Raw genomic sequence first — 18,323 nt, forward strand, 5'->3', positions numbered from 1 at the left:
GTAGTTTGTTGGTTTGTTTTTTTTAAAAGAACTAAATGTTGGACAGAATGAAACTGACAGATTTGCCTATCTAAGCAAAGGGTTTTAAAAACCTTAGTTTTGAATCCAGGAGTATTCAAGCATGTTTGGACTATTGGATTAGTGATGCTGCCTCCTTCCCACTCACCCCTGCCACCTCCCATGGATAGGCTCATCGTTTTTAATATCATATTTAACATTTACATGTCAGGCATGTGTCATCTGATAGTGCAGTCCTTTCCCCATCTTGAGAATACTTGAACTTAGTAAATTTGGCCAGAGCAGATGTTTATGTATTTTATTTGCTTCCTTTTTTAAAATGAAATTCCAAAAGTCACACATTTCTGTCACTAGTTCAACAGAAAGAATGTGATTGGTTGGTTGGTTATTTTTTAAAGAAGTAGAATGTCTGCTCATAGACCTGTAATGGCAGAATAATGCTTTCTTCCTTATCTCTTTCCTTTTTCTTTTCATTACAGTTCAGATGGGCAGGTGGAGGTCACAACCATACTGTCTTTGGGTTATATTTTATTTTTTATTTCTTCTTCTTTTCTCTTTTTCTTTTCTGTTTCTTTATCTTCTGCATGTATTTTCTGAATTTGTGTCACTTTGATTTTGATTGCATATTAAATTGCTAGTGGTAAAAATCAATCAATCAATCAATTAAAAAAAGAAAAAAAATGTTCAGATTTCACCCATCCCTACTTCAGGCTAGAATCTTCCAGCCTCATGATGGCGCTAAGATGTGCTGGAGCTGTTCCACTGCTGAAAGTAACTCTGCTGAGTTCTGTTATGTTGTTTCCCTGTCTGCCACAGACATGGTGCATTATGACTTGACTGCTCACATGCTATGTTCGAGAAACACAACTGTTCCACAAAATGATATGGAATGTGTTAACCCTTTCTTAAGCTGCTGCCACATTGCAGAAATGATGCAGTTTGACACCACCTTAACTGTCATAGCTCAATACTATGGAATCCTTGAATTAGTAGCTTGTTTTGGCACCATAGCTCTTAGACTTAGAAGGCAAAATATCTCACAAAACTACCCATCCCAGAATTGCAAAACATGGAACAATAAGTGTTAAAATGGTGTCAGACTACATGAATTCTGCAGTGCAGATGCAACCTGTGTTGCAATTTCCTCTTTCTTATGGCATGATGCTTAACAATGTATCTTGGTCCTAGTGAAGGATATCCTGGAAAGAAAATGTTTTGAGATGTGACAGAACTAGGTGCTCTGCAGCATGTCCTCAACAAGTGCCATAATATCCACAGGAGAGTTTGCAGGAGAGGGGCATGCTGTTTAAAACAAAAACACAGTCTCTGAATCTCAGAGAGTTGTATTTCCTAAGCACAGTGACAGAACTGCTCTTTGGAGGCTGATTGTTCAGATTCATGCGTGTTTTTCTAATCTGCTGCCTGAAGAAGGACCCAAACTAAAACATGGTGGGTCTTTTTAGAAATAAAAAGTATACGCTTTTTGAACTTCTTGAGATGTGTTGTCACATTTTTAATTGGGAGACGATGTACAATTTTATCATTTTTTTTTAAAAAAAAAAAGTCACCACAGCAACTTGCTGTGTCTTTCCCATTTCCACATGCTCTTATGGACTAGACTAGAGAATTCTGATGATCTTGCCATTTATCAGACTTCAGTGCCAGATGTTCCCTCTGTTAAGTATTTAAAAAAAAACACACACACAACACAAATAGCTTTTATTCAAAGTCCAAACCACAGGCCAATGAAGAGAAAAATTTGTAATCATGGCGCCTCTGTGTTTTAGCTCTGGGACCAGCACTGTAGGGCATTTTGTTAATAATGATCTTGACTTTGAGTTTTTTCCATTTTAGCTCCAAAAAGGCCCATTCATCATTAAAAGCATCTGTCCTGCTGGCACCCCAACTTCCCACCTCCTCCATTTTGCTCTGGGATCTTCCTAGATAGCCAGCTAACTGCTTTGGGCAGCAACTGTGCACAGCTCACAAGACCTCGCCAGGAGGGCATTGTGTGCCCCAATTACTCTGCATCCCTCTGCAACTGGTCAGGTGCTGAGAAAATTACAGGTCTGCAAATGAAATTAGATGGGGGAGGCTGGGCAGCAGCAAAGAGGAGGAGACCAGGGAGAAACCATGAGAGAAACAGGCTGAGGCTGGAGAGAGAGAGTGAGAGAGAGAGAGATTAGCCTGGAGTTTAATTCGGTGTTTCCAAAAGAGCAGTTAATGGATTATGACAAATGTCCTACTGCTTTCCCTAGTGCTGTGTTAAAATGGAAATGGAAAGTCAATTTTCCTAAGTGGATTTTAAATGGCTGACCTTGTGAATATGGGGTGTGTGGATGGGTTGTCACAGCCTGATTTTACCTCAGGAGGCACTCCTAGCATCCTTGGGTTGCCTGCCCAGTCTGCCACCTCCCTTGGGTTTAGTTTCCTAACAGACTCAAAAGGCAAAGCCTGTGATGTATAGCTGTTCCTGGCAGATACAACTTTGCTGGTGTTTCTTTGGATTGTACCAATGTATCCTTTATCCTGTGGACCTGGAGACAGTGGAGGACACTGTTAAGTTCTTTTTTGCTGCCCAGCAGAACTGCCTTTGAACAGCAAAATGGATGGGAAACCTTTCTGGCATCACTCTGTTTTGTCTCCCCCCCCCCCCCCCATGATGACCACTTAATTTTTGTTTAATATTTTGATGTCTTTCAGTGCTGTCAGATCATGGACTAACCTTTAATTCCACTCATTATAAGAGCCACATTTACTGTTATTATGTCATTTGGTTGTATTATATGTGAGCTGGGCACATGTGCAGTTCTCTTCTTTATCTTTTCTTCTTCTTCTTTAAAAAAAAAGAGAAGGAAGTTCTTCACAAAATGTAATGGTGTGGCCAAAATACGCATCACAACCAAACAGTTGAAGACTGTACATCGGGTTAGGAGGAATTTGTGGCCCTCTAGATGTTATTGGACTGCAGTTCACATCATTCTTTACTGTTAACTGTACAGGCTGAATTTGGCAAGAGCTGCAACCCAACAAAGTACAAAGGGTGACATGCTTCCCTCTCATCTAAGTGTGCCTCTTCAGTGTAACAACCAATGGCCCATGACTCTTAAAAATTCACTCCACTGTCTAGATTCCTTAGTATCTTTTACCTAGGTTTTCACTCCCAGAGTTTCGTTTCATCACTTTTTAATGTTGTTTTTTAGTCTACATTCAGGCTGCTAAGCAGGTTGAATACAAAGCTTATGTGAGTGATAAAATGCCACAGGATCAGTGTGGTTGTTTTAGCTTTGCAAGGAGATGTTCTAGAGGGCTTATTAGTTGCACTCCATGGAGTCTGTCCAGGGTGTATGGGAGAGGTTTATTGCCACTGGGATGTGTATTGTTGACCTGTGTTGCCACTGGACTGTGCATTGTTGATACTGCTGTCTTTCAGAAATTGCTAGAGCTTGGTGAAGAATATTCTCTGAATAAGTGCTTTTTGTTTCGTTTTTACTTCTCTGAGTTTGTGGGGGTGCTTTTTGTTGTTCTTGTTCTGCCCTGTATTCTACTTAAGATGCTTCTCTCTCTCTCTCAAACAGAGAAAGCATGTCATCCTTAGGACTACAATCATTGAATTCCCCACCACCAAAAAAGTATTCTGTATCCTCCCTAGAGCCTCGAAAGGTTACTTTTTGAACTGCTGCTCCTAGCATCCCCTAGATAAGATGGCCAGTATACCATGGTGTTCAGGGATTCTGGGAACTGTAATACAAAAAAGTAATTTTGCCAAGCTCTGCTGTGCTCTCGCCGCTGCCACCCCCCACCCCCCACCCCTATACCTCTGTGTGTTTCAGTGTGGAGGGCTCTACAGGGAGTGTGCTGTTTTTCCCAAGAGCCTGAGCATGCCTTCCTCTTCAGGGCTCAAAGCCAGGGGTAAGGCAGCCAGCCCTGAATATCTTGTGATTCTTAGGGCCTGCCAGTCTGGCTCCAGTTTTTGTCATGCAACTATTACTCATTGCTAAACTGTTGGAGCATATAATCAGGATCCCTAACATGCATCTGTAATACATTTGGGAGTAGTAGTGCCTCTTTAGTGATTTAGAATATTCATGATGTTTTATGGCTCTGTAATTGTGACAGAAGTCCTGTTGGGTAGCATTACTATATTGCTGATGGGACAAGGAAGCAAAGAATCTTTCATGCTACTCTCTACTGGGTTTGTGATTGAATCATGGACATTTGGGTTCAGTCCCTTAGCCATAGCTACTGCCATCACTTGCTCATCACTTGTAACAAGTGAGATTTATTTCTTAGTAAGTTATGACTGAATCCAAAAGAGGACTGAAAAGTAACAAATGTGGAGTGATGAGGCTTACCGGTACATATAAGAAATGTGTTTATTGTTTAAGCTATGCAAAGGAACTTGCAGCTTGATGAGGATTTCAGAGTTCATGAGAGAAATGTTTTTGGCACTCTGTTTACTCTTTGAAAACCAAGAACTAGTGATCGAATGCTATACTTCTGGAAGCATGTAGAGCTAACCTGTTTTCCCCACTATTTTCTCCTCTGTTGTTGCAGGGATTGAATATGGAGAGGTGCTTCCAGATTCCTTCCCTTCAGCCCCTGCAGAGAGCCTTCCTCGTTTCCTCTTGGAGCCACAAGATGCCTACATTGTTAAGAACAAACCAGTGGAGCTAATCTGCAGAGCCAATCCAGCCACCCAGATCTACTTTAAGTGCAACGGAGAGTGGGTGAATCAGAATGATCATCTTACCAAGGAGAGCATGGACGAGGTCACTGGTGAGAAGCCCCTGAGAATTATCCTCTTCAACTTTTCCTCTCTGTCTTAGTCATTTCCAATATCATACATAACATCCATGAAATGACTATCCAACTTATTCCCATATAGTCATATGCTATAAGGCAGTGATGGCGAACCTATGGCACGTGTGCCAGAGGTGGCACTCAGAGCCCTCTCTGTGGGCACATGTGCCATTGTCCCTGCACAGAGTTTGCCAGAGTTTTTTACTAGAAAGCCAGAGGGACATGGCACTTTGCAATAAATAAGTGGGTTTTGGGTTGCAGTTTGGGCAAAAAGGTTCACCATCACTGCTTTAAGGAATGCCTCCTGTGGTGTTTTTTTTTTTTTTTAACTTTGTTGTGTGTCTTCAAGTCATTTCAAACTTCTGGTGACCTTAAGGCAAACCTGTCATTGGGTCTTTTGGGGCTGAGAGCTTGTGACTTGTCTAAGGTCACCTGGTGGATTTCCATGATCAAGTGGGGACAAAGTTAAATTAAAATGACTTCCCTGGTTTTTCTTTTGAAAAGCAGGGAATTAAAACTATTGAGTGCTCCAAGAATGAAATTCCTCCAGTCTTGTCTTTTATCCAGTGGGACTATGGGAAGTTTGCTGCAAGGAAGGAAATTGTGATAGACCAGTAATCCTGAAGGCACTAGATCCTGTCTGATTTCAGAAACTGAGCAAGGTTAGGCCTAGTTAGTACTCGGAAGGGAGACTGTCAGAGAAACAAATTGCTGTAAGCTATATTACAGAATGAGTGAGATGAATATATCTGAATAAATCTTGCAAAGAAAAAAAAACTTTGCTAGGATAAGCCAAAGTCAACTTGAGGGCACATAACAACAAATGTTTTTATTTTATTTAAGCTATATTTATATGACAGCTCATGACAGGTTGTTCAACAAGCAAACCAGCAATGGTAGATAGGTTTTTCTGACGGGTAACATGTCCACATTATTTGTCCCCATTGAGAAACTATGTTTGTTCTAGGACAGTGGTTCACAGCCTTTTGCTTTCCAGCTGTTTTGGATGTTTATCACACTATACTCTTAAAGTGCTACTATTCCACATTGACTCCTCTAGCTGCCTCCTGTTGCATTCTGGGATTTGCAGTTTTAAGGAGGGGTATTTAGAATTCTCAGGCAGAGAAGTGGCAATTCTGGCTGAGGCTTCTGGGAGCTGAAATTCAAAATAACAACAACAACCAGTGTTCCCAGCACATTTTGCAGACCAGTCAGTACTTACTTTATATAGTATGTGCACCCTCAAACACTCCTCAGAATCTTCTGCCATCCACTATCATTCCCTGGCAGGCAGATAGAGTTGGAAAGAGTTCTATCAAGGAAGAACATTTGCAACCTAATGCAGACGGGATCACTTGCTAGGGATAGATAGATAAATCTGTTCTTCATGTGTTTTGGATCCACCAGATAGTAATTTGCATTTTTTTAAAAAAGGAAAAATTAATTTTATCAAGAAAATGTGAACCGTCTAAAAGTAATTTACACCAATTTAACTAAAGGCTATAACATTTATATTGCTCATTGCCTAATTATTTTTATTATATGTTTATCTAATCTCCAGCATGGCAATACAGGGAAGTATTAATTGCCCTGTGCAAATCTATTAAACATTAAGGCTGCTTTAATCACTTGAGAGAATCTTTTCAAAGGAAAGAACGACTAGCAGGCAGACAGAATTTGGTGGACCCTTTATTATGGTGAAGGAAATTGTGATCATGTGACCAAAAACAATCACTGCATTACCTTTAATTTGTTGGCTGTAGTGTATTTACTTTTCTGTTAACTTGTCTGTAACTGCTGTACGTATGTACAGCCCTCAAAAAGTAGCTCCTAGCACAATTCACAGTTGACTGAACAACCGATCTGAGACTTTTTAAAAAACCTGTCAAGTTTTATTAAAATATGTATTTTAAATTTTTCTGACAAAGTACATATTTTTAAATATATTTTTGCATAAAGTTCAAATTTCTGCATACATTTTTCTTAAAGTATTAATTTTTATATGTTTTTGTTCCATTATCTGAGATGCATCACATCAGAAAGGCATTACAACATCTGGATATGTTAAAAAAAATCCAATGCTTAAATGTATTTTGATCCATTGCTTAAAGGTTTTACCCTTCAACAAAGGTGGGCAACTGCAGGGGAGATGGAGGCCATTTTCTGCCCTTCTTACAGGGTGCAGCATTGCTTCCAACATTTCTGGAAGTGTCATCACAGCTTTTCTAGTTTTGTTTTGTGGCACTTTTTGGCTGATTACACACACATTGGGATTGGGGTTCTGGGGGCAAGAATCACTGCATTTTGAAGCATATTCAAGATGTTTTCAGCCTTTTGAGTGGAAAAAAAAATCTCAGATTTTTTTTTAAAAATTAAAATAAAAACACCGGATCTGGGAACTTACCAAGCCCCAAGTGTTTAGACTGAATTTGTTGGACTGAACAGCCAATTTCCTGTTTGTTAAATATATTGAAAATCAACAAATAACAATTTTAGGCCTCAACCCAGTTTATAGTCCGAAATGTCAATCTGTTGAATCACTGGTACTTACAGAACTGTTGATTCACCAAGCTTTAATTGATTCAGTGGGTTGAGTCTGGCTGAGACTTACAATTGGATTTTGGCCTATATTCCTTGCATTAAAAAAAGAATAGGAAAAGGAAAAGAAATTGTGAAGTGTGGACGCAATACACTTGAACTGAGATTGAACTACCCGGAGTTATTTCAGCATCTGTTTGTTACAAAGCAAAGGGGATATGGTTCTATGAAGTTCAATGGCAACAGAGCTTCTAACTTCCTTAGGCTACAATCTATAAATCATTAGGTGGACCAGTTCTATTCATGTCCGTAACAGAAGTTTGCTCACAGATAGGTTAAAAATCCCCAAAGTCATTCTCAACCGAAATCTGAACTTTCAGACTAGATTCTTGTGGACTCCCCACTGCTAACCTCTTGCCATCGGAAAAAAATTGACTATGCATCCCTGCTGTTTGTTTTGTTGTTCTTGGCAAGTTTCTGATCCATGACAGAATTTTACCTCCCTTGCTCTTAGATTATCAAGAACCTGTTGTGAAATACTTCACTGGAACACCTAACTAAAATACAGCTAATCAGTTCTATTGTACTTTTGCAAGGTCGTGTGGGTTAAACTTGACCTTTTTTCTCAGCAGCTATTTTAATAAAATTTATACTAACAAGGTTTTGAAATTAATTTCACCATGATCAACGTTAGCCAGGGTTTATTATGCTGTGTAGAAACATGAAGAAATTGTTCTTTGCCAGTTCTTAAATTCTGTGTGAGCCTTTTATTTGGTCCAAGACAGTAAGGATATATTTTATTCCTTGTTTTCCTAATGATCCTAAGGATTCTATAAACTTGAGAAAATCTGGCCCAGGTTTTATTAATGTCTGACATACTTCTTATCCTTTCTGTCTCTACACAAAGCTGGTCAGAAAGCAGTGAAGGATTCTGGTAGGCCTCCATTTAAGTAATCGGGTGTATGTGGATGTGTCTATTTTATGAAAACTGTAGTGATAAAAATGATCCTAGAATTTTCTCCAGTTTCAGGAAGTGGAACTAAAGATGTAAGTAAGAGTAAGGAATGCAATTTTTCTGACATTTTAGTCTTATTTTTAGATATGGGATTGGTGAGAGTTGCCCTTAGCAGCCTAATCACAAACCTGGGATCAAAGGTATCCAGGAGCAAAAGTGCAAATGGTGGGATGTTAAATGTTGAAGTGCTGGTAGATCCCATATCCACACCCCCAAGAGGTGTATCACAGTGCAGGCTGCTCTGTTTATTTCACCAAACCAAATCTAGCCATCACTGCTAGTCACAAATTATGGGCTTTGACCCTATGAGCACTGATATCTCACTGCATTCCTCACAGCAGTATTGTCACATAGCATGATTCCCAGGGATGTTCTTAGGGGAAAAGCAGGGCTATCCATTTCCCTCCCACCCCCTACTTCTTAAAAGAAAGAAAAGAAAACAGTATAAAAATTCTCTACCACTTCTTATTAAAAGCAAAAGGGACAGTTGCTTAATATCCCCTAGTCATCAAATATTTCCTTTCATGGGAATGAATGGCTCTGCAAAGGTGGTAATGTCTGACCCAACTTGATAGTAAAAACCTGCGCAGCTTGAGTCAGTTCTTTACATTTTCCTGGGCCATTGAAAAATCTTCTTCAGTGTCTGCCTTTTTTTTCCCTTAAGAAAGGCCTCCTTTTCATAAAGAAACCAGATCTGAAAATCCAGGCTATATCTACATCTATATTTTAACATAAGGATATCTTGCAAGCAACAAAGGTAGCCACCTGGGTGCGATAATCTTGGATGAAATTTAATACAATGCAAGCTACTTGTAAAAGGCATTAAAACTTCTGCCCATTAAAACTACTCCTGTCAGTTTCACTCTTAAGAACTCATTACAAGGTCGCTCATTGTATCGTTGCCACCGGAGGGCATTTGCTGCTTCTTTAGAATGTAAGAAAAGCCCCTTGGTATGTTAATTGTTTTAGCAATGTAATAGCACTCTGTAAATCTTCCAAGGTGTTACTGTGGCTGTGGATGACATACTGACAACCTTGGCCTGATCGGTTCTTTTTGAGAAGCAATGGGTTTACATTTCATGAAAAACTGGGGGAGGCAACATATCACCATTTCAAAAAGTATCATTGCCCCACTCCCATGGATGTTACCATCCATCTCTGTGTTTCATTTGGTAATTGTGGAAACAACAAGAAGTTTATTCTGCATTGGCCAATAAGGCTTTTGCAAACACCATAAAAAGGAAAAACAAACAGCATATACTGTACTTGTGGAAACATTGTATGGGTGGAGAGGGGGGAGTTGCTGTTTTCATAGTTTCATCCAGGTGGGGCTACGTTGTGTCTTGCTCTTCCTCTGTACTTAGGAGGAGCTATAGGCCAATGGTAGAGCCTTTGCTTTGCTTTACAGGAAGGAAAGCCCAGGTATGATTCAGGAAAAAACTCCAGTCTGCAGCACAACTAGACAGGCATGTAGATGGAGCCCTGGGAGTGCAGTGATTAAAGGCCTGTACTACAGCCACTCACTCACAAACCACAAGGTTGTGAGTTCAATACTAGCCAGGGTCTCTTGGTTGACTCAGCTTGGCATCCTTCTGTAGGTTGCTAAAATGAGTACCCAGCTTTTGGGGAGCAATTAGCGTACATTTTGTAAACCGCTTATTAAGTGGTATAGAAATGTACCTGCTACTTGCTATGTAGATAGTAATGAGCTACACATGACCTGTGTGAGCTAGCCTCATATATACCATCAAGTGCATCAAATTGCTTCGTCTGCACAACCATTAAAGGCACAGGAGTCATCTCCAGAGCCAAACCATCCTCCCACACTGGCAAGACAATAGGACAGAAGATCTTCTCTCTTTCTGTGTTTGATGGCACATATGTGTGCATACCCATTAAAATAATGGCAACCCAATAGGTAGGGTCAATTTGGCCTACCTTTTGAGGATTTTGCCCATCCTGTAGGCAAAATTCTCAAGTAGTGGGCCAAATGGAATCCATTCATAGGGTTACCAGAGTGAAGGCTGTAGAGGGCTCCTGTACTTTTTAAGCATTGTGTAAAAGAGGGAATTTCATCAGATGTTGCTTGCATTGCAACCAGGTAACAAGAAACATCTCATGAAATGGCTTCTTCTACACAAAGGTACAGGGGTCATCTCCAGAACCAAAGCATCCTTCCACACCAGCAAGACCACAGGACACAACAACTTCTCCCTTCTATTGCTAAAGGGAGAGAAGAAGTACAGTAGGCCCTTGGTATCCATGGGGATTTGGTTCCAAAATCTCCCATGGGTACCAAAATCTTAGGATGTTCAAACCCCAATAAATACAATGCATAATAAAATGACAATCCTTACATAAAATGGCAAAATCAAGGTTTGCTTTTTGGAATTTGTGTATTATTTGAATATTTTCATGCCATGGATGCTTGAATCCATGCATATGGAGGGCCAACTGTACCATGATTTTGGCAGTCTAGATGGTGACAGTATCAACTGCTAATTTCATCACAAGGGAGATGCTGTGGGGGCTGTGAAGGAGAGTAGAAAGCAGTGGTAGATGGTGGCATCCATGTCGGGAGGAGGGATGAATCTACTCTGGGTTTTAATAGAATTTGTAAAGGAGATTAGCTGAATCCTATCCCTCAACCAATTTCATTGGATTTATTCTTCTACTGGCATGGCAGCCATCCAGTCAACATTGGTTGCAAGGGCTGCATGTGGCCCATGGAGAACATGTTGTCAACCCCAGCCACAGTGTGATTGTAGAGGTTAAGCCCCATATATATAATGGAGTGGTAATTTGTAAGTGCTTCTCTAAATATGCATACCAAAGTAAAATTATAGTACTGGTGGAAACTGTGGCATCAAGAATGGAAATACTGTACAGGAATAGTAGTGAGTAGTGGCTTTGAAAGCTGTAAGTAGACTTGTTCCTTATCCATTTTGCTGTTCTTCTGTGGAATCCACTCTGAAGTGCAAAAAATAAGAAAAGCAAAATCAAACTGTATAAAACATATAGAGCCAACATAGTGTAGTGGTTTGAGCATTGGACTACAACTCTGGAGCTCATGGTTCAATTCCCCATTCAGCCATGAAAACCCATTGTGTGACCCTGGGCAAATCACACTCTCTCAGCCCTAGAAGACCCTGTGATAGAGTCTCCATAAGTCAGAAATGATTTGAAGGCTCACAACAACAACATAAAACGTCCCAAACATAATGGAATGTGGTCTTATGAGGGTCTCCCTGAGTGGAATATGCATTACCTGACTGTGCCCTTAGATGTTTTTTGGGGGAGTAGGGTGGGAAAATGTGGTCTATGCATATACTGTTTGATAATTCCCACACACATACTTTCTACTAAAAGAGATTTTAATAGTCTGTTTGAGTGCAGACTGTATTCGTAAGATCTCCCCAGGAATCCATGCAGAACTTTCTAATTGCCCTACAAAACCAATGGAATATCTGAGCTGGTCTAGGGATTAGACCCTATCTGAAATCTAATAGGCTACAAATTAGCACTCTTGTCCCACTCTGTTAAAAATGCTGTTAGAGTTTGGGTGGGGAACTTAGATATTCTTGGACTGCAGATCACATCAGCCCTAACTAGTCCCATCAGAAAGCTATAGTCCAAAAACATATGGAGAGCCTCAGGTTCTCTAGCCATGAATTATGAGTCTTTCAGAGCTGATGATTTCTACAGAATGAATATGAATTAGGCCCCCTCATATATATTTTGTTTCATTCATAGGAAGTGGCTGCAAGATATATAACTATTTCCAACAGGCAGTCAAGATTCTTTTCTCTCATTTGCTAGGTTCACTTCTCTCTGTCTTTTTTTAAAAGATTAAATATGCTATGAATACGATAACTATAATTAAGGCTTCCATTAAGTAAGTCCATGCTGCACTGTTGAACTCCTGAAAAGGTCCATATTAAAGGCCTTCAAGGACTAAATTATTTAATTAGGATGGAAGTTGCCAGCATGAATAGCCAATGGATTGGCAACAAGCAGGAAGCTTTAATGTCCCAGGAGGCCAGTTGCCACACATTTTGTGGTCCCACTGTGTTACTGTCACACCAACTAAAAGAGCCAGACATGTTAGGAGGTAATTCAGAGAAGCGTTACAGCAAAGAAAAAATGGGAAGTTTATGATCTGTAGTCAGCGAGCATGGAGTAATGCCAGCATCCCTAGTTGCAGCTATACCATAGTATGGCATATAGCATAATGGGACCTAGTGTTCCAGGAGGTCTGTGAGTTTAATTTTTTCTGGTTGCCAGCACAGCACCTATGAAGAGACATGAAGAAGGAGATATATACCCACCTCAATACTATTTCTGATAGATATTCAAAATTTAGAATGTGTTTCATTGCCCCACAAAGAAACACAGACTTCAATTTGCAGAGATGGCAATTGGCTTAGAGGAGTATGTGCATGTGTCTTACTCTTGCTACCTCCAATTTTAGCTGTTATTCCCCTCCCCTTCAGATCCATTTTTAAACAATATAGCTGCCTGCATGTTTCCTTTGTTCTCTCTTTCTCTGATCAAGCAGTCTGTTACTCCTAAATTTATTTGTATTCATTTGTTCTATTTATATCCTGCCTTTCCTCCAAAGAGCCCAAAGTATCATGCATGATTTTCCCTTGGCCCTTTGTATTTTCCCAACATCCCTTTAGGGTAGGCTAGATTAAGAGGTTGTGGTTAATCCAAAGTCATGCAGTAAGCTTTGGGTAGATCTAAACTGTAGAAATAACGCAGTTTGCCATGGCTGCATCCTACAAAATGCTGGGATTTGTAGTTTTGTTAGGCACCAGCACTCTTTGGCAAAGAAGGCTAAAGACCTTGTAAAATTACAAATCCCTGGATTCTATATGATGGAGCTACGGCACTTAAAGTGATGTCAGATTATATTTCTACAGTATAGATGCACCCTTTTTGTCTGAGAGGGAATCTAAAGCTTTCCAAATCCTAGCCCTTAGGTACTTTAGTCCAGCATTTGCAACCTATATGAACTGCTGGCTCTAACTGGCATTCTTGTAAGCATAGCAAAATCTGTGATTTCAAGCTTGGAAAAGGTAAGGATACAAAGGCCTGTTACAGACAGCCAAAATAAAACTGCTTCAAGTCACAGTGGAAGTATGCTGTTTCAATGATGCATGCGTCCTAAGAGTCCAGAAGCCGCACCAAAGCCACGCTCCAGTCCTTAGGGCTGGAGCGTGGCTTTGGTGTGACTTCTGGACTCTCAGGACGCATGCATCATTGAAACACCATACCTCCACTGTGACTCGAAGCAGCTTTATTTTGGCTGTCTGTAACAGGCCAAAGGGTGTGGAAGAAATGCACCATTTACCCACAGAATGGGTCAGTCCTGGTAGTTCATAATCTAAGCAGGTGCCTCAAAATATAAATAAAGGCATGCCTGAGACCTATTTTCATTAAAAAGATGGCAGCTTCTCAGGCTCATAGAAAAAAATAGAACATATAGGAGTCAAATCCCTTCTGTGGGCATGTCTTCATGCAACAAATGAACTGGTTTCCCTCTGCTCTCCCATCACCCTGTCTTCATGATGCAGGGTCAAAGACCCAGTTTTATTGCAGACTGTTTCCACATGGGAAGGGCAGTCTCACAGGGAATCTGGGCCTTTCCTGCATTAATTTTTTAAATTCAGATTTTTTTAAAACTCACCATTTGCTCCATATTTTACCAGAAAATCCAGAGTGATGCCAGGTGGCTGTTTACACAGTGTCCAGGTCCCACTGTGTTGCCCGCCGCTGGCACACATTGCTCCCACTGAGATCACAGCGAAGGGCCCAGCCATGTGATCAACACTGGCATCTTGTTTCTGACCTCAGAGGGAATGACTTGTGGCAGCAGCAGCAGTGGGCAGCACAGTGGGATGTTGTGTAAACACCTGCCCAACATCACTCTGTATTTTCTTGGAAAATCTGGAGCAAATAGTGAGTTTTTAAAATTAGTTTAAATACAAGGATGGCCCAGATTTGCTATGGAAGTGCCTTTCCCATGTGAATGCACAGGCAATGGTGGGAATTCCAGCAGCTTCAGGGCCCGAATACTTCAGGAGTGTTATCAGTGCCATTGCATACCATTAGGAACACTATTAGTCAGTAAAATATTTTGGCACTAGCAAATGGGTTCTTTTGAAAAGAAGCAGCAAATGAAATACGATTGACATAATGGGGAAAGCAAAAGAAGCAGTTGTCTTTAACTGCGGCTGAATCCACTCCGCTCTTCATTTGTAGACAATTGGCAGTGAGGTTTTACTATATTAAGGCAATAAGATTAAAGCACATGCTTATGTGCCTTGCTGAATTGAGGCTGTGATTTTTAATGTGATGGTGAAGCGATTAATGTTGCACTAAAACAGAAGGAGTAATGGGGTAAAGCTTGGTCCGTGCTAATAGCAGCTCTTTAGTTGAAAAAAAGAGAGCTGGATCTTGATAATGGCCCCATCAGAGTTATCACCCTTGGGTGACTGCTAGGTTCTGCCAGCAAGAGGTAACATACTTGACCCAAAAAAGACAGCTTCTCTTATCACTTCATGAGTGTCTTTTCTATGGTGTAGTTTAATTTATTTGCTGGAACCATATTCAGTTTTTTAATGAACTAAATTCCTTTTATTCCCCTCCCCCCTTTTTTTTTCTATATCAGCTTCTCACTTTTGCTTAAAAGGGGGTTAAGGCAAAGACACTAGCCAAATTCACCACTAACTTGACTTGACCCTAGAATTCTGCCACGAGGATAGGCTTTTATCCCAGTACCTTCAAGGCTGGGTGAAATTTTGATTCCACACAAGATGGGCATTGTGCTTCTGAACAGAGGTTTTAAGATGTAGAACAAGAACTCTTTCAGAAGAAACTAAATAGTTTAAAGCAGGGGTGAACAACTCTCAGAACGGACATCCTGCAAGTGGGAGAGCAGCCTGGCAGCATCCATTGGCTAGGCATGGAAAAATTCCAATACTTGCTTTCCTTTTTCCTCCTCATGTTATCCTCCTTATGTTGTATCTGGAAGATTGTGAACCTGTGGTACAAGGATGACCTTGTTGGGAAATGTAGTTCTTTCTTGAGAATTGTTAGAAAACTCAGGAAAGTAAGCAAGATTGTTTAATCTCACTAGCAGAGCTAACACAGCAGAAAAATGATGATGGGGCAAACAGGAAAACATTTAACCAGCTCCAGTCCTTTCTCTCCCAGCCCCCAGTATCCCCAATAAAAACACACACTCACTTGGTTAAAAGTGAAAAAGAAAATAAGTTTACTTACAAAATCATGTGTATGAAGAGATACACAGGTCTAGCTTCATGTTGCAAGAAAAATGAGGTAGAAAAGGTAGTCTCCATGCATCTTAAGAAAGATGCTCTCTCAGCCTCTTTTCAGCTCCAGTGATAGACATGCTGATGAGTTTGCAAGCAAGTTGGTACTAATGGTGACTCATCCTGCTTCTTCTTCACTTGAGACAAAGAAAATTAGGTGTCCTCATGGTAAACAGGAAATGAAGAGGGGGAGTGAGGAGGGGGGTTGTTAGTAAGCAATAAACTACCATAGACATGCATTACTAGAAAGGTCTTAGCATGCGAAGTTGCTATATCCCAACAGACCTTTTTTTCATATCTGTATAGTACTTAGAAAAAATAGAAGTTTTATAAGTGCAACAACAATAGCAACAATAATGAACTATTTTTATATTATTATTATTATTATTATTATTATTGGAATTGTTGTCATTGTTAATTATGACATCTCAGTGAAGAATATGTGAATGCTAAGGAGGGAGCAAAAAATGAAATTCTCCATCTGACAAGCTTAGTCTTCACCAAGATTTTTATTTCTCAGAGCCTTTGGCCCTCTGACCACAGCAATGAGTTCCTGTATAGTTGTGCAGAAGGGAAAATTTTGATAGGCATGTCATGGAAGTGCAAGCATAAAACATGTTTTTGGAGGGGTGTGACCATCACTCTATATATCTGTGCCAGTGATTAATTTGTTTGGTGGTACTCCTTTGCCTTTATCAGCTATAGATTTATTAGAAATTCAAGAACAGCATTCCTGAGCTTGCAGTGTCCAGTCTTGTTAGGCTACAAGGGTCATAATCCCAAACAACATCACTGGAAATGATGGCATATCCAAAATATCCAGAAGGCAGATACAATGCATTGCATTATGATGGTAATTTAATGAAGGATACTATAATTCCCTTTGTGGTATAACTGTAACTATAGCTACAGTGGATGGCCTCACTAAAAGGTAGATGAGGTGTGTGTGTGTTGTGTGCCTTCAAGTCATTTCTGATTTATGGTGACCCTTCTTGGCAAGATTTGTTCAGAAGTGGTTTGCCATAGCCTTTCCCTGAGGAAGAAAGAGTGTGAATTGCCCAAGGTCACCCAGTGACAGAGTCCTCAAGATCATGAAAAGGAATAGCACACAATTCATGCTCTGCTGTGTGTGGGCAATGACAGTGAGGTAGACAGGAGAAATGTGTATTTTGTCCCTGAGACTCATTTATTGGATTTTTCTCTCTGTGTGTGTTTAAAACAGCTTGGAGATTAAAAGTAACTAGCTACTGGGGAAGTATAACTGTAACTAAGTAGTTATTTAAGTAGCTTTCTAAGCTCTGGACATGCTCTTCTAATTCTCAGTTGCGTAGTATAGGCAACTCCAGTCTCAAGGAACTGTTGAGGGAGGAGAATGGTGAGCAACTGTGTAAGTTCTAGTAGAGCTACACAGTAACATGTATGAAACTGCGTAGTGTAAGAGGCTGACCATCAGCTAGGAATGATGGGAGTAGTTCAACATATCAGAAGAATGCTGGGATGGAGAATGTTGGACTGAGTCATTTCTGTCTGCTCTGTCTAGTAGTGACAGAGTAGCCTTCATGCAAGAGACTTTTTAAGCCAGAGGAGCCAAAGTTTGAGCCTGGTACCTTCTGTGAAGCACATGTGCTCAGTCATGGAGCTATGGCTCTTTCCTATTAGTAAGTTTTCTTCCTGTTAAAGTGGGAGACAAGATGGCTTCCACATTAAAGGGGCATTGCATCTATTCCAGATATTGGTCTGAAATTGCTGATAGCTTCAAAGTTCATAGTAAACCTCAGAGCAGATTAATCTCTTTAGTGACAACAGGGCCACCAGCGATCACCAGCTCCAGCTGCTCATTGTTTTTGTCCAACTTTCTGCTCAGGCAAGCAAGACTCCATACTCTTCTTCTTGCAGTGCATGTGGTGGCAGGGAGCTGAAGGACAGAGGGAGGAACAGACAGGGAAACAATGACTTTCTTATTTCCAGTTTATCTGTGCCAGTTTCATTTCTGTGTTCACTGATTGCAAGAGCAAGAAGCGTGGGATATGCAACAGGAGTGTGCAAGTTGCTCTTTTTTCACTAGGTTATATAAATGTTTTTGGTGGGCATTTCATACATTAGGGATCTTGTATATGCTTGCATCTGGAGTAATTGTGCAGTTTTAAACACAAGCCTCTAAATCTGTTAGTTTGTTCCTACTGTCGCATGCAGAACACGGGAGAAGATCTTGGTGGGAAGGTTGGAATTGAAGTGTCAAATAAAGAGTCAAAGAGAAGAACAAAACTGAGTAGAGCCACCTTTTAATTGGCCTTATATCCCATGACCTTAGTGTAGAGGTAGGCAACTGCGTGGTGGTTGCCAATTTTCTCCTTCAGGTCCCCTCCATGGTCTGCACATCCACACCCACAGCAAACCCAAATAACTTTGGGGGGGTTTCTGCAGTCCGTCTCAAAATATAGACAAGATGGACTGAAGAAGACAGACTTATTTGGGGCTAGTACACCAGGTGCTGTAGGCTATATTTCAAAGGAAGAAACTGACAAAACTATCTCTGAGTATTCCTTGCCTAAGAAAACCCAATGAAATTCATGGGGTTGCCATTAGTCAACAGGCAATTTCACGGCATG

General features: G+C 40.5%; 1 protein-coding gene across 1 annotated transcript in view; it reads left to right on the forward strand.

Moving 5' to 3' along the window:
• The window catches only part of UNC5B (unc-5 netrin receptor B), a 204,305-nt gene that overhangs the window by 138,121 nt on the left and 47,861 nt on the right, over nucleotides 1-18,323 (forward strand). The window contains exon 2 of the mRNA XM_089510438.1: nucleotides 4,576-4,797. Coding sequence (XP_089366564.1) covers nucleotides 4,576-4,797 — 222 coding nt within the window. The remainder of the gene's footprint in view (nucleotides 1-4,575; nucleotides 4,798-18,323) is intronic.

Source organism: Sceloporus occidentalis, unplaced genomic scaffold, assembly GCF_023333645.1.
Source record: "Sceloporus occidentalis isolate IW3139 unplaced genomic scaffold, rSceOcc1.0.p SCAF_2, whole genome shotgun sequence".
Lineage (NCBI taxonomy): Eukaryota > Metazoa > Chordata > Lepidosauria > Squamata > Phrynosomatidae > Sceloporus > Sceloporus occidentalis.